This window comes from Eulemur rufifrons, chromosome 16, assembly GCF_041146395.1.
Source record: "Eulemur rufifrons isolate Redbay chromosome 16, OSU_ERuf_1, whole genome shotgun sequence".
NCBI classification, from domain to species: domain Eukaryota; kingdom Metazoa; phylum Chordata; class Mammalia; order Primates; family Lemuridae; genus Eulemur; species Eulemur rufifrons.
Genome location: NC_090998.1, coordinates 37,204,993 through 37,222,337, shown reverse-complemented (window position 1 = coordinate 37,222,337; position 17,345 = coordinate 37,204,993). Strand labels below are relative to the sequence as shown.

The window sequence follows — 17,345 nt, the reverse complement described above, 5'->3', positions numbered from 1 at the left end:
GAAAATTATAAGGCCTAGATTCTTTGCTTTGACTAATGGCAAGAATGATAACCTTCTTATAGATGAGAGATTATATCTGCACTTATGAGAGCTCTAATTAGTTGTATTAGTTTTATTGCTTTAGTTGATAATAATATTAGTAGAATATATTATACCAAGTTAGCAGAGTATATTTTGAATTAAAAGAATGATATGACTCTTTTTTTGTATCTCTTTCTAGTGTATCTTAGATTCACATTTATTATCAGAAGCTTTCTTCACTACATGGAGACTGTTGTTACATGTTACAGACTAGTTGAGGAATATAAAAAGGAACAACTCAGTCTTAGTTTGGGTCTAACTGTCCTATAACTTGAGTTTCTACAAACTGTGTGTTAAATTAGAGCTGATAAGATTGAGAGTGGGAAGGTGAGAACCATGAGTGTAGTCAGTCTTACCTGCCAGTGTATTTGGGTGGCAGTAGCGGGTAAGAAGAATTCACCTAGTTAGGCCAATCCAGGTATCTAGAGAACATGGTTCTGGAGGTGATAGACTGCATTAGTAGTTAGCCTCAGGGAGATCAGCAAGACATCCTTGAGTTACAGTAATTTACAGTATTGGAGTGTCTGTGAGCTGGCAAGTTGTGAAATGTAACTTGGTAGATGGTTAGCTTCAGAAGATCTGAAGAGGTAGGATAATCACAAATGGGGACAGAAATTTTTAACAGGACTCTATTCTTTGAAGAAGATTAATCAAAAACAAATTTGGGTCTCATTCTTAAGAGTGAATAAAGCATAGATTTAGAGGTAGGATAAGAAGAAAAGGACCCAATAATATTAGATATCAGATTTAGGAAACAGGGTTGAGGGTTGTTCACAAAAATAAGGTAGAAATTTGGTTCTTGGAACTGGAACCAGACTAGACTTGATTTAGTAGAGGGTTCACTTAGTGCTGATGAAGGGTGGGATGGATAGTAGAGCTGAAATAGAGCTAGGGCAAGTGGACCTTAACTAAAAATCAGAAGAGAGTCAGGGGCTAAGGAGTTAGGCAGGGAGGATACTGTTTTCTGCACTAACCATCTTTGTTATATTTCTGTTTTTTATTAGTTTGTCTTTTTCTCCCACCACCCAAAAGGTGTTTGTTGATGGGATTTTTCTAAATCCAGTTTACACATGGAGTGCATGAGGGACATTTAACAATTTTAAAGGACTTAGCTGAGTTCATTGTCAAAGAATAATTATTTGGCTATGAAAAATCTTTAGATTTTTAGAATAATTGTTGGATTTACTTCAGCTCTATAATAGAACATACTTTTTGAATATGCAATTAAAATGGCTTCCTAAATGTTTATCTTCTGAATTTTCTTTGAATTAGGATGTTTGGAAATTTTCTTATTTAGTTATTCAGCAAACATTTATTGAGCTAAAATGTGTCAGGTGTTCTGTTAGGCACCCTGAAAGGTGTTAAGTGTACAGATATTAAATATACAGTTGTTTTTAAGAAATTTGAAGGTGGGAGGCCGAGACTGAAAAGGAGACCAATAATTATTAAAATACATTATGATCATACTCTGAGGGACATATGCTATGGGAGTACAGGGCGGGGGGAACACTGATGCAGACAGAGTCCAGGGAGGGGAATTCATGGGCAGCATCTTGAAATAGTTCAAACCAAACTGAGATCTAAAGGAATAATAGTTAGTGAGATGAAAAACAGGTTGAGTGTCCTAGTGCAGGTTCATACATGTGGGAGTGGGAAAGTTCATGGCACTTGCTGAAAAGGGCAAGTGGTCCATGTTATAGTTGTGATGCAGGGCACAGTGGCAGAGAGAAGGCCAGAGAGTCAGGCAAGGCCCTGACTTTATGCTCTGCAAAGGAATTTGACTTTATCCTATAAAATGTAGGTGCCATGCAAAAAGTTATCTTGAATGAGGGACTAATATAATTAGATAAGTAAGAAATACATTGGGAGGGGCATGGACACACATATTCTCTCTGTCTTGCTGAAAAGTGAACTAAAGAAATCAGGGATGTTTAAGTTCATTAGAAATTCTGATTCTGTTCATGTGAGGTCTTGTTTTGAGTGTCAGATGGCATTCATGTTTAGGCCTTGGGGAGAATGTAATCATAGGATATGCTTTTCTTTTTTTTTTTTTTTTTAATATTCTTAGGAAACTTTTCAAACTTTCATGAAAGTAGTGTAATAAGCCCATGTATCCATCATCTAGTTTTAATAAACCATACCTTTTTTGTCATATTTGTTTCAGCTTTTTTCTCCTGCTTTATTATAAAGCAAATCACAGACATTGTGACATTTCAACCCTAAAGAAAAGGATGTTTCATATGTAACCACAGTACCATTATCACTCCAATAAATTAACAATAATTCACTAATGTCATATTCATATATAGGAAGATCTCAAGTTTTTTTGTTGTTGTGCTTATTTTTTTTTAAAGCTCTTCTTAGCTCTTTTTTAAATCATAGAGTAGTTAGTCTCCAGTCATTCTGAATTGATTGCTGATTGCATGGCTGAGTAGAATTTATGCAAAGTATCAGATGCTATGCTCTCAGATGTATAGTAACTCCTGAATTTTGTATGGGTTATTTTTCTATGGGTATGGGATGTCTACCATGGGTAAATGTTAATGAAGTTTTATTGGAAAACTAATGCCAGTTAAAATGGTAATGCAGGATCTGTGCTTATAGAGTTTTAGAGGAGGTAGGCTGTCAGTAATGGTATTCTTTTGCCTGCTCTACTAGTACTTTTCCCTCATTAATTCCATTCTTCCATCAGACTCATCTGACTTTCCTTTAATCCAATACCTTTTCCTTCCTTACCAAATGATTTTAATCCAAGATTTAGCATGGATAAAAAATTTAAAAAATAGTCCTTCCCCTCAAACACAGATTTGGAAGTTGGTAATTGAAATTATATGTAAGCTTTTAAAATTAGAAACATAGTTTATATGAAGTTTTTCTGTAAGCTGCATTTTTTCCAGTCAGTAATTTTGTTATGTTCAATAGATACGAAGAAGCTGAAAAAGACTGCACACAAGCTATTTTATTAGATGGCTCATATTCTAAAGCTTTTGCCAGAAGAGGAACTGCAAGAACGTTTTTGGGAAAGCTAAATGAGGCCAAACAAGGTAAGATTTTGTAACAGCTGGCACTCATGCATCCTGATAAAACTCCCAAGTTTTAGAAGTAGAGATTTATATAGCATTCCCATGGTTCAAGGATACCAAACTTAAGGAAGTATGTTTTCTTTCTGCAGTTTAGCTTGAATAGGTTTTGGAGGAAGGCAGCTTCCGTAGTGCACCTGGTTATTTTTTGCTTTCTTGGCATACAGTATACTCTGGCTAATTGCCAATCAAAATTAATGAGAAATCTGAATTATAGATAAAAGGAAACAGGCAAGTGTGGAAAGAAAAGGAAGGGAATCAGCAGGTAGGAGATAGAGGATAATGTGAGATCTGTAGTGATGTCTCTTTTTATTCTTAATACTAGTTATTTTTTTCAAGATCTTATCTTTTAGATACTCATTTTATTAGTCCTTTCAAAGAACCAACTTAGTTCTTTTGTGTGTGTTTTCTGTTTAATTTATTTCTGCTCTTTGTTTTATTCCTTCAACTTTCTTTGGCTTTAATTTGCTATTTTTATAATTTCTTGAGAGCAATCTTAGACAATTGATTTTCAGCCTTTCTTTTCTGATATGTGCACTTAAAATCTGGCAGTTTCTCTGTAAGCCTGGCTTTAGGTACAACCCCTGAGTGTTTTTTTAAATGGTAGTAAAATAATATATAACATTAAATGTACTCTTTTAAATTTACCATTTTTAAGTATATATTTCAGTGGCATTAAGTACATTTACATTGTTGTGCAGCTATCACCACTGTCCATATCCAGATCATCCCATTCTAAAACTGTACACAGTGAACAATAACTTTCCATTCTCTCCCCCAGCTCCTGGTGACCACCATTCTACTCTCTGTCTTTATGAGTTTGACTATTCTAGGTACTCCATATAAGTGGAATCGTATAGTATTTGTCCTTTCACATCTGGCGTATTTAACTTAGCATAGTGTCTTCAAGGTTCATCCATGTTATAGCATGTATCAGAATTTCACCTCTTTTTAAGGCTTAATAATATTTTATTGTTTGGAATTCTCTTAGATTCTTTCTTATATTTGGTGAGTTATTGTGTCATTTGTTAATAGTGTGAGCTTTGGTGAGTTAGATGACCTCTAGGCCTCAGTTTTATCTGTAAAGTGGGATTGTAGTGAGGATTACATGAAAATTCATATAAAACAACTAGAAATGCACTCAGTAAATGGTAGTTCTTATTATTTGCTCACCTGTTTCCTTGTATCCTGAGTAAAACTTCTTGAGGAAAAAAGGGATTACTAACTAAATATATCTTGTTTTGAACTCTGTATTTTCATTACTTTGTAATTTTTTAAAAAATTCACTTTAGATTTTGAAACTGTTTTACTTCTGGAACCTGGAAATAAGCAAGCAGTAACTGAACTTTCCAAGATTAAAAAGGTAATGTATTCTTTTCACCAAAATATGGTCATATTTTCTGAAATATAAATACATTTATTTATTGCATAATTAATTTGAATATTTTGATAGTCATGATTACAAATTTATTTTCAAGGAATTAATTGAAAAAGGAAACTGGGATGATGTCTTTCTCGATTCCACACAAAGACAAAACGTGATAAAACCTATTGATAATCCACCTCATCTTGGATCAACTGTAAGCAAAGCACTTTTATTTTTTTCCTTGCTACTTAAATATATTAATAAAATTGAAAACGGATTGTTGTATTAATAAATTCTTAAAAGAAGTGTTGAAAGCTCTTTGTAGGGCCATTTTTTAGAATCTTTAAAAAATACTTCCTAGAAAAAAAAAAATACTTCCTAGGATTATTGACATAATAAAATTAGGGAAAGTTTAGCTGTTTAGAGTTCTGGGGTAACTTTTTAAATGACTTTTAATTTAACACTGTAAATTTAAATATATCTATATAAATTATGTTAAAGGGATGTCAGGCAGTTTTACATTTCATAGTAACTTAATGTTTTGTATTTTTGTTGTTCTTGTCTGAGTTTGGGTTTTTATTACAATATCCTTGCATTGTATTAGGAGTTAGATCTCAAATCAGCACTTAAGACCAAAGAGTGTAGAATAGGCAAAATTATCCTTAAAAATATTAATTGCACATTGTTTTGGGTATACTGTACTGTTTTTTTTTAAGTCCAACAATGTCAGTTTTTTTCCCTGCAATATTAGAACAGAAAGAGTAGCTTGCCTGAATTTATTAATAGTAGTTTGTTTTATGCTGAACCTCTGAAGTTGAATTCATTTAAGGCAAATATATGTTGTGACTCTATGGTAATTTCTAATATTTACATAGTACTCTTAATATGTATATAAATTATGAAATATAAAATAACATACAGAAATGTATACAAGACTAATTAAGATTTAAAGAATAATTATAAAGTCAACACCCATGAAACCACCAAGTAACCATTATGCACGAGTGATCCTTTGATAGAAATAACAATTTTATAAGGAAGTCAGAGCAGGTATCTTTATCCTCCTTTTATAAAGAAAGAAAATGAGTAAAAAGAAAATTTGTTTTGCTACATTTGTATTTCAGGCTAGTAGCAGATAGAAAATTCCTTAGCTTAATTCTTTTTCAGTGTACTTACCATGACTGTATTCTTTGATTTTCTGTAGTAATACTGGGTTTATGTGTTTTGTGTGCCTAGCGTAAATCTAGATGTCTTCATACATTATATTCATTTTCATGATATTTATTTACTATTATTCTATTTTCAGTAAAGGCTGAATGTTCAGTAAAAGATTGAACGTTTAATTAAATGTGGTTAAAACTTTTATCTTTGTAAGACTTTACAAAAATTAATTCACAAGTTAAAGCCTTTGTTAGACCTCGCTGTCCATAATTATAAAGACATTACCATGTAGCAAGTCAAATATCTGTATATGTGATATCCCATCAACAATATACCCTAAGTGGCTTTTACAAATTTTGTAGGGGGTTCTCTTCTTTACTTTAAAAATCAATTTATGTTAATAGTTGTGAAAAGGCAGCGTGAATTTGAATCTCTTATGGCAGTATCTCAAAACAAAACACCTTTATGAAACGAGAGATCTGGGGTAAACCTTTGTAAGTGATCCAACACAAAACAAAATTAGTATTCTAGTGGGAAGAGAAAAAAATTGCTGTTTATTTTTATATAAGTCTCTATGATAGAAGTGTGGGCATTATTTTTAAAAAGTAGATCGTAGCAGTTTGGTATAATGCCTTTGAGACTTAAAAAGTTTGAAATCTTGAGCAAGTTACCTAATCCCTGTGTTATCTTTTCTCCTTAAATTGAGAATAATTCACAAATTAGTTTATATCAAAGGAAATAATGTGCATAAATGCTAGAGCGATTTCAGGTAGAACAAATGTTGATTTTCTTTTGTCACATGTTTGTGAGACTGCCTGGTCGCTGGAGACAGTGGTCAGGAAAGAAAGGAAGGCTACAGAAAGTGGAGCGAGAGAGTGGTAGGGTTGTTCAGGTGAGAGGCTAGGCCAGGGTAGTCTGTGCTTGAAGGGCTGGCAGCCTGGAAGTATTTCTAGTAAACCTTCTCTAAAGAGTACAGGGGAGGAGAGATGTAGGTTGACTAGGGCTTGGGCTTTCCCCATAGGGTGGTAGTAAATGAAAGTTTTTCCTGATCCTTTAGTCTCTGCTAAAATATTTTATTTTGCTTTATTTACTTTTTTTCATTTTTCTATTCCCCATGTTAAAACTTGGTCCATTGTTGCTACACATTCTAAGAGGTTGGGGGGGCAAAAAAAAAAAAAACAAAAAAAACCCCAACAACTTGGTCCCTCTTTCTCTTTCCTTCCTTCTGTTTGTTCTTATTTTCTCTTCTTGAAATTGCCACAATATAGAGCCAAATAAAATATTATGCTTCTGAGTCATAATTTTAAAAAAGGAATGAATTGAACCTGTCATGTTTTCTTAAGTCCTTTCTTTCTGTAGTGGTATATTTTATAGTTTACCCCTGTTACCAGCGTGCTGATCTCCTTCCCCAGTCCCTCTCCGCCATCATCAGTGGCCTTCAGTGGCTCCCAGTACCCACTGGTCTGTACCTAACAGAGACCATCTATTAGTAAATTCATAAATTTGAATAATATATTTACACATCTTTTGTCAATGAAAGAATTTGGTTTTAAATGGGACCACATTGATTTAATTCATATTATTGCTTGTCAGATATCATTGTCTATTTTTTAACACTAACACATGTCCATGCTTGGTTGATATCTTGGTAGAAAACTTGCTGATAGAGTTCTTAGCAAAGTCCTTAACTTAACATGATTATTCTTTAAAATACAACTGCTTACAAGATTCTGCTAAAAATTTGCTTATAGCTTTTTCATTTTTGTACATACATCCGGTAACACTCAGTTTACCATTAGGTCTTATCTTAGCCTTGTTAATAGAGTGTGTAGTTTTACCATTGAGTTTAATATCTGTGTCAAAAGTTTTTGTATTCACAACTTTTTTATTTATAATTCAGCTATATAGTTGGAATGCACACTTAGAGTATATTGGTGAAAGTTTTTTCTCTTTTTTTAAAATCAAATTTCAAACATATACAGAAGTATTTGTTTGCAACTGTTAACAATATTTGCAAATTTTAGAAGGAGCTTTTCTTACCTGTTTCATTTTAGTAACCCTGATGAAACAATAGCTCCTCAGTATGTTTTTGTGTGTTTGGTATGATGATATAGTAAAGAATATTGTTATTTTATAAAATATAACAGAGTATTGTATGTAAACTTAAGAAATTGAAAATGGCACTATAGTGATTGAAATAAATAATGAATGCCTTTTATTTTATTAAATTGGAAAACCAGGCCAGGCATGGTAGCTCACACCTGTAATCCCAGCACTCTGGGAGGCTGAGGTAGGAGGATTGCTTGAGGCCAGGAGTTGAAGACTAGCCTGGGCAACGTAGCAAGGCCCTGTCTCTATAAAAATTTAAAAAATTAGCCAGGCATGGTGGTACACGCCTGTAGTCCCAGCTACTCAGGAGGTGTAGGCAGGAGGATCACCTGAGCCCAGGATTCAGTGAGCTATGGAGTGCCCCACTGCGCTCCAGCTTGGGCAATAGAGGAAGACCCTGTCTCTAAAAATAATTAAATAGATAGATAGATAGGAAAATCAGTGTGGTTAACTTTTACCAACTTTGTGAATATTATTTGACAAATATTTAATCCTCAGCTGCTACATATTTAGAGAATGTACTTAGGTTTTAATGTTAGTCTGTTTCATAAACAGTGCTGGTTATTGTCTGTCCTTGTTCTTCTTGCCTTCAGTTAGCCCACAATACTGCTGTTGGCTTGGTCATAATTTTTCTTTGCTTTATTGCCTCTAGGATAAAGTCCAGACTCCTAGACATGGCACACAAGTCCCTTTGTAAAAAGCTGACTTCAGGCAGCCTTTCAGGCTTTGTCTCTACCACTGCTCCCCTTGTACCAGCCCCTCTGGACTTCTCACCTTTCCCCTGACATGCTGCATCCTTCCACTTTGCCATTTCTGTGTACTTTTTCTGAGAAGGCTTCCCTAATGCCAGTGTTCATCTTCCTTCCTTTGTTCTCTTAGGATTTTGTGCTTTCATCTTTTATGCATACACATTGCCTTATATTTATTTACATACACATATCTCTCTCTCCAATTTAGACCTTCCTAGGATAGGTACTATGCATCGCTTTTTATAGTCTGTCTAGCCACCAAATTGAATTTACTTATAACTGGGATATTAGCTGTGAGAACACTGCAGCCTTTTAACTTGTGACCCTAAAATCAGAAACCTTTAATATGTTGAATTAAAGAATTGATTTTAATTGTTTTAGAAACTACTCAAGAAGGTTATTATTGAAGAAACTGGTAATTTGATACAGACTATTGATGTGCCAGATAGCACCACTGCTGCTGCTCCAGAGAGTAATCCTATTAATTTAGCAAATGTGATAGCGGCCACAGACACTGCAAGTAAGGAGAATGTGAGCCAAGATGACCTTTTGCCAGCAAGTGATAGTCCAAGAGCGAAAGTATTGAAAATAGAAGAAATCAGTGATACTTCAACCCTGCAGTGAGTAGAAAATACTGTTATTTGATAATTATCTAGAATGGTGATAATTCCACTGACAAATTGTTATTACTGAGACTTCTGATTTGTATTCATTACCCTAATTTTTTCAGCTGCCTAACTTCAGGTTCTAGTTTTTCTTTTTTATTTATAAAGAGAGATTTTGCTTAAGGAATGATCACTATTTTTTTTTACCATAGTGGGGAATTTAGAGATGATAAAAAGGTGTCTTAAACAAATTGATTTTGTTCATTTTCTTTTCTAGAACTTCAGTATATATGTTTTGCTATTAAAAATTTTTAATTTTTTAAAAGGAAGCTTCATAAAAATGCAGAATGTTGTCATTACCATTATTTCATCCATTAATATTTAAGACTATTGTGGGATCTTTAAGTTTTGTTGGAATTTAAAAAAATAGTTTACTTATGTTTCCTTAATGATGAGAATATAGAAGATGTAGACTAATTAGATTTATTTTGGAGTGAAACTTTATTCATGGATTCCTACACTGCCACTTAACAAACCTATTAAAGTTATTTTTAAACTCTGAACTTTAGTAGTAGTTTTATTTAAAGTGATAGTATGGATTGTGGGAAAATACTGTTAGGTCCTGAAATATGAAATGTTCAATTTCAAATCAGAAGTGTAGTTTATTATATTTCAAAGAAGAAGCAGTACAATTAATCAAAATATGCACCTAAACTGTTGACACAGTGTTGCCATCTCAATGGTAGCTTGTTTATGCCAGCAGCTTGTTTATGCCAGCAGGGAAGAACCTAGGAGAGCAAAGAAACTAGGAGAGTGAGTGGTAATGAAATCAAACTAGGAGAGTGAGTGGTAATGAAATCGTGAGCAGTGTTTTCCACAGCTGGTTGAGAATTGAATACTTTTCCTTGCAAGAAGTGCTCCAAACCGTAGAAGAAGTGGTAGTCAGTTGGTGTAAGGTGTGGTGAATATGGTGGATAACAGAGAATTTCCAAGTCCAAGACCACTGCTGTAGTTTGAGCAGTGTTGTTTGTGTGACATGTGGTCAGCGTTGTCCTGCAAGAGGATTGGACTGTCTCTTGACCAATCTTGGCTGCTTAATTGCAAGCCTCCTCGTCATTTCATCCATCTGGTTGCAGTGGGCATCGCTGTGATTGATTGACTAAGTTTCATGAAGCTGTAATGGATCACACCAGTGCTGGACCACCAGACAGACACCATTAGCTTTTTTTGATGAATATTTGGTTTTGGACTGTGTTTTGGCACTTCATCTTTATCCAGCCATTGTGCTGAATGCATGCAATTGTCAGAATCCATTTTTCATCACACGTTAACATTACAGTGTAGAAATGGTTCACCTTTGTGTCATGACAGCAAAGAAAGATAAGCTTCAAGACGATTTATCTTCTGATGCTTGATTGATTCATGCGGAACCCATCTATCCAGCTTCTTTACCTTGCCCATTTGTTTAAAATGGTCCAACATTGTTGGAATAGTAATGTCAAACCTTGCTGCTAATTCACAAATTCACATATTGGTTGAGATGGATTCGCTTCCACTACAACTTTCAGCTTATTATCCACCTTGGTCTCACGTTGCCCATGTGGCTCATTTTCAAGAGTAAAATCACCAGAATGGAAATTCTCAAACCATTGATGTAATGTGCGTTCATTAGCTACACCTTCCCAAACACTTTGTTGATATTTTGAGCTATCTGTGCTGCATTGGTTCCACGACAGAACTCATATTAAAAAATAACATGAATTTTTGACTTATGCATGTTTTCACAGAAATTGCTCTAAAAACAACTTTGAAAGATAATCACAAGCCAAAATGTGCATTTGAAAGACTGAGGATGTACCTTCACAATAAAAATAAAACAAGAAGTGTCACAAGTGGAATGTCAGAGATATCAACTATCAAACTTTGTACTTAAGGAACTCGGATGTTTCATACTTAATAAGGCAGCTTTTTTTTTCTTTGAAAAAGAAGCATTTCTTCCTTTTTTAGAATTATCTTGAAACTGTGATAATTCAGATTTTGGAAAGGCTTAGTTTGAAGTATATGTGACACAGTAATTGAAATATATGGAAATGATGTGCTCAAAAGGTGGCCAACCTAGTTGTCCAACAGATGAGAATAGTCATTAAATAGCCAACATGTGAAAATTTGCAAGGGCATAATCTGTTTTGCCAAAAATGTACATATGTTGTTATTAGGCCAAAGTAATTAATACTTATAGAATATAAATAGATAATATTATATTCATAAAGTCAGAAATTTAAAAATCTTTATTGATGTTTCCTTTATTGAGTTGTGACATTTGTGATTCTTTTTTAACTGTTTGATGCTTCTGAAATATTTCAGACCTCAACCCAATTTGAAACGGGACGTATGTCAGTCTTTCAGTGAGAAGATTTCTGTAGAGAAAGAACAAACACCTGCTCAGTTTGTCACTACTATTCTTCCTCCAGTTCCTGCAAACTCATTCCAGCTTGAATCTGATTTTAGACAACTGAAAAGTTCTCCAGATATGTTGTATAAGTACTTAAAGGTAAGAGAGAGGAAGCTAGTGGTTCTGTTATAAGCAAAAGGTCAAAGAACTTCTTTTGTCACTATATGATAATAGTGCTATATTTGCTCTTCGTATCATATGAATGTAGAAAAAGCTTTTATCCTTTGCCTGATACATATATCACCCTGGCCAGATCATTTTTAAGTATTTGCAATCAGGGAACCTTGATGTTCTGCTTTGGAAATAAATTCTGTGTCAAATTCTTATATGTCTAACATAACTTAATACAGTTTCATATATCATAGCTTAAGCTTAATCCTTCATTCTTCAAGATGGGGAAAGGAAGCTAAAATATATCGAGTGCTTGCAGTATTCAGACAGTCATTCTCTTGAGAACGAGTTTTTATTTGCTTCAAGAAAAAGAATCAAATCATATGAAATTCAGCAAATAATGGATTAGCATGGTCTTTTCCAAGTGTAATGATAATAACACTTCCTTATAACTATTCACTATATAATCATTTCGAAACACATTATCTTATGTAATTCTACCTTTTGAAAATATCTAGTTATATTTTTTGCTCTTTGAGAGCCCTCTCAAGTTTCTTGTCTCTATTAGGTGGTATGTATTTCTGCTCATAAGATTTTTCTCTCATTGGAATAGTGATTATCTAACAGTTCCTCTAACTTTCATTCTTCTATTGTAATTGCATTTTCATGTGGCTCCATTATTACTCATTAAGTACTAATGCATAGTAGTTATTCTTTACTATTTTTACCTGAGCAATTATTATATAAATAATTTGTGATATGTGGATGTTGCCATAATTTAATTTTTTAACTCTTTGTATTTTTCTCCAAGCAAATTGAACCATCCTTGTATCCTAAGTTGTTTCAGAAAAATCTGGATCCAGATGTATTCAACCAAATTATTAAAATTCTACATGACTTTTATATTGAGTAAGCTGAATTTTTTAAATTATACAGTAAGTCCTCCCCTAATGTTGTGGATAGGTTCTTGGAAACTGCAATTCTAAGTGAAATGTGAATACTATATGCTGTAGGAACCTCTTGTTTATATCATTGGCCTATGGTAAAATTGGTTTCCTTACACAGTATGCCATTTCACTTAAAGTCACAGTTTCTAAGAACCTACTGATGTCATTAAGAAAGAACTTACTATACTCTCATACTGTAATGCTATTCTGTTTCTAATGATTTGGGAAATTCATCCTCTTTGATATTAATGCCTTGTATATAGCAAAATTTTCTTTTTAGTAAATTTTATTGTTATAGAAGTTGTAAAGAGATGACAAGTACAGATAATAAAAAAGGAAAAGTTTAAAAGGGAGAAAAAAACACTTCTTAGTTTAGGTAGAGAAAAGTAGGGTGTGGAAGTGACTGGTGTCGTAACAGTGATAGCTTCTATGCTATGCTCTCATTTAAGAGTACTATAATTTTTTCAGTTGACTTGATGATTCTTTTCATCTGAGCACTTAAAATATAGACAGTATCCAGGGAGAAAAGAAAAATGACATGATTTGTGTATAATTAGAAATATTGTATATAATTAGTAAACAGAATTAAATGAGCTACTTTTAACTGATCATTTGTTTTTATATTTGGATTATTTCAGGAAAGAAAAACCATCACTCATCTTTGAAATCTTACAAAGACTTTCTGAACTAAAAAGGTTTGATATGGCTGTGATGTTTATGTCAGAAACTGAGAAAAAGAGTAAGTTCTAAGAAAGAAGGTTTTCCCATATCTATTTATTGTTTCAACAAATGATAGCAAACATTTATTGACTACTATGTACAAAGTATATATAATTAAATATGAATTATAATTAAGTATAATTAAAATTATATTTGCTAGTCCTGCCAATATTATGAGGTATAGACACAATTTTCATTCTTCTTTTACAAAGGAGGAAACTGAGGCATAGAGAGGTTAAGGAATTTTGGTCAAGTTCCTTAACCTCCTTGGTCAGGTCATATAGCGAGGAAGCCAGACCCAGGATTTGAACCCTGCCAGTCCAGTTGCATGGTTTGGGCTCTTCTACTTGAGAATGCAGTAAGTGACATAACGGTTAAGTTCTTGATGTCATTGAGTATGTAAAGCGTCCCAGTCACAGGAGCATGTAATTGGGCAGGGCATAGGGAAGGATCCAGGGGTGGAGAACCTGTGGCCTAAAGGCCACGCAATGGCTTTCTGAATTGTTAAGTGCAGCCTTTGACTGAATCTAAACTTTACAGAACACCCCACCCCGGGATCCGTTCTGAGAGAGCTAATTTCCTTGAGTTTGATTTCAGCTGAATTCTCAAAGAAGTACAGGAGTCAATTAGATGAAGGCATGGGGAAGAGAGTTTTAGACTGAGGGAATGAGATGTGCAGAGGTTCTGAGGCAAGAAAGAACAAATTGAGTTCAGAGAATTAAAAACGGTGTGGCTGGATTGTAGAATTTAGGGATTAGAGTGGGAGATGATTCTGAAGGATTGTATCTTATTTATTTCCACATCTCAGTCTTTGGCAGAAAAAGTCAGTTTTTGGAAACCCTAATTAAAATAAAATCATACTACCTAGAAACTTCAGTTACTCAGAGTTTTCGGCTATGCTCCAGTTTCAGGAAAAAGGAAAAAAAATCACTCAAATACAAGAATGTCAGTTATGTACCATTTTCATATGCTTCCTGTACTAAATATACTTGGGTTCTTTTTCTTATTTCCTTATCTTTCTAGCAGTGACATTGAATGATTCTGAATCAGTAAGAAAGGTACTTTTTATATTATACTTAGGGAAGTGGACATATAATTTAGAGATTTTTAAAAAAATAGGTTTAACCCAAAAGTTCCTGCTTTATCTTTAATCAAAAACATTACCTGAAATTCCTGAAAAAAATTACTGTTTCTTATTACTATTTTGACTTCATCTTCTACCACTCTTTTTCAATCACTGTGCTCCGTCACACTGGCTTTATATTTTTTAATATGCCAAACTGCCAGACTTACTTTGGCCTTGAGGGCTTTGGCTGTTCCCTTAGCCTAGACTGTCTCCCATGTATCTTCACCTCGTGTGCTTCCTCATTTTATCCAGTTTTCACCTGCCACCACCTCAAAGACACCTTTCCTCACGAACTGGAGTTAAAATAACTGCCTGCCTCCTACCACCCCCATCACCCTCTGTCTTCTTACGCTGCTTTATTTTTCCTCATAATACGTAACTAGCTGACAGTGTTTCATGTATATGTTTATTATTTCTCTCTCTCTCTAATAGAATGAAAATGAAAGCTCATTGAGAGCAGGAACTTTATCTGTCTTGTTCACTGGGCCTCAGTGCTAAGTACATACCTTCTTAGTTTAAGTATGTTCAGTGAATGAGCTTTTTGCCACTCTTAAGTGATAAGTTCAAAATGTACTCTGAGAATGTGAGCGGGCTCTTCAGGCTGGCAGACCAACAGCACTGTCTTGGTTGGGTCTCTGTCTGCTAAGTTAAATATGGGAAGCACTTAGAATGGTTCTGGCATGTAACTAAGCATTAGGCAAATATTAGCTGTTGTTATCTTTTATTCTTGCCATTATCATTATAACTGCTAGCTAGTTCTCCAGTTTTAATGTTGAGAGGCGTGAACTATAATAATGTTTTCCAAAGTGTTGAGTGTGGACCAATCAGTGGTAAGAAAGATGATTTTACATGATTCCTAGACAAATCTTTTTTTTAACCTTTAATAGTTACATGTTTTATTTTATTATGTAATGCAAAAATATATAACTAGTTCATCAAATGTGATTTCATTGATGATATTGCTTATTTTCAATTTACAGTAGTGACATAAAATTTTCTTTTAAAATAAATGATTTAGGTTTGAAAAACAGTTAATTGAAATAAAAAAAGTAAATAAAAGTACACTTGCTACATAGGTAGGGCAAAAACTTTTAAGGTAATACAAAATGAGTTAAATTTAATCTGTAAGGGTAATGTCATTAAGGATATAGGGAAAGTTTTATACTGCTAAAGCAAAATATTCTGATAAGAAACGTTGGAATGCTGTATTATTTTCTATTTGTGGGTTGGCTTTTTAAATATCTGAATTAGAATTTATAAATAATTCTAATTATTGCTTTAAAATGTAAAAAGTTTGACATATTTGATTATTCCCTTTAATTTACATTTTGCTTAGCTTTAAAAAATGAGATTAAGATGGAGAAATTTTTTTTCTTTTTCAGTTGCACATGTATTATTCAATCACATAGACAAATCAGGATTGGAAGATAATTCTCTTGAAGAACTCAAGAAAAGATATGGTGGTTGATTTCCATTTTTATTGAAATAATTGTTTCTGACTTTCATATGTAAATTTTTTCATACTGAAAATAAAGTGTTTTGCTTTTTAAAATAATGAAATCATACAAGAAAGGACTATCTTTGGACATAATTTTAATTATAAAGTGAATTGTGATTTAACTAGTGAGAAATGTATTCAAGTGTAATATTTATGTGTTTTTCTGAAAAATAAAAATATAAACAATGAGGTATACTTGTAAAGATCAGTATTTTATTTATCAGTATTTATTTATAGATCATTCTTCAGTCCCCCTCTAAATGTAACATTATTTTTATTTAACATATTTTCATGAGTTTTTGTGACCACATGACCAAGGCTGCTTCAGTAGCATATGAATAAAGTTATCTTTGTATAGAGGAAGTTAAGTAGATAACAAGATTGGTTCTTTAAAAACTTTTTAATGTCATTGTACCACTTCACTAACATAAAATTTAGTTGCAGGATATGTATTTTTTTTGTTGTTGTTGTTGAGACAGAGTCTCACTTTGTTGCCCGGGCTAGAGTGCTGTGGCATCACCCTAGCTCACAGCAACCTCAAACTCCTGGGCATAAGCAATCCTTCTGCCTCAGCCTCCCAAGTAGCTGGGACTTCAGGCATGTGCCACCATACCCAGCTAATTTTTTTCTATATATATTTTTAGCTGTCCAGATCATTTCTTTCTATTTTTAGTAGAGACGGGGTCTCGCTCTTGCTCAGGCTGGTCTCGAACTCCTGGCCTCGAGGTATCTTCCCGCCTCGGCCTCCCAGTGTGCTAGGATTACAGGCGTGAGCCACCGCGCCCGGCCGTATTTTTAATATTTATGTTGAAAGGAGACTTTTAACTAGACTTTTTAATTTATTATTTATTTATTTTGAGACAGGGTCTTGCTCTGTTGCCCGGCCTAAATAGAGTGCAGTGGTGTCATCATAGCTCACTGTAACCTCAAACTTATAGGCTCATCAATCCTTCTCCTTCTCTGCCTCCCAAGTAGCTGGGACCTGGCTAATTATTTTATTTTTTGTAGAGACAGAGTCTCACTGTTGACAAGGCTGGTCCTGAACTCCTGGCCTCAAGTGATCCTCCCACGTCAGCTTCCCAAAGTGCTAGAATTACAGGTGTGAGCTGCTGTGCTTGGCGGTAGACTTTTTAAATTGAAGAGTCCCAGTATCTTTAAATTTTAATGCCACAGAGTTTTTTTTCCTCATGATATCCATGCTAAAGACAGATAACCTAAAGCAAGGTGTAAAAATTTTAAAACTAGGAATGTTTAAAGTAGTAATTAGCATATAGCTTGTGTGTTGCTTGTAAACTTTTGAAAATAGGGTCAGTACTTGGCTCATCGCTGTACTCTGCATA

General features: G+C 33.9%; 1 protein-coding gene across 2 annotated transcripts in view; it reads left to right on the top strand.

The window, feature by feature from the left end:
• RPAP3 (RNA polymerase II associated protein 3) overlaps window positions 1–15,975 on the top strand; it is a 32,140-nt gene extending 16,165 nt beyond the window's left edge. The window contains exons 9-16 of one of the 2 annotated variants that reach the window (XM_069490267.1): window positions 3,004–3,125; window positions 4,454–4,524; window positions 4,640–4,741; window positions 8,928–9,166; window positions 11,516–11,702; window positions 12,526–12,623; window positions 13,300–13,400; window positions 15,890–15,975. In XM_069490267.1, coding sequence (XP_069346368.1) covers window positions 3,004–3,125; window positions 4,454–4,524; window positions 4,640–4,741; window positions 8,928–9,166; window positions 11,516–11,702; window positions 12,526–12,623; window positions 13,300–13,400; window positions 15,890–15,975 — 1,006 coding nt within the window. The remainder of the gene's footprint in view (window positions 1–3,003; window positions 3,126–4,453; window positions 4,525–4,639; window positions 4,742–8,927; window positions 9,167–11,515; window positions 11,703–12,525; window positions 12,624–13,299; window positions 13,401–15,889) is intronic. The other variant, XM_069490268.1, reaches the window with a different exon arrangement.
• Window positions 15,976–17,345: the final 1,370 nt, after the last annotated feature.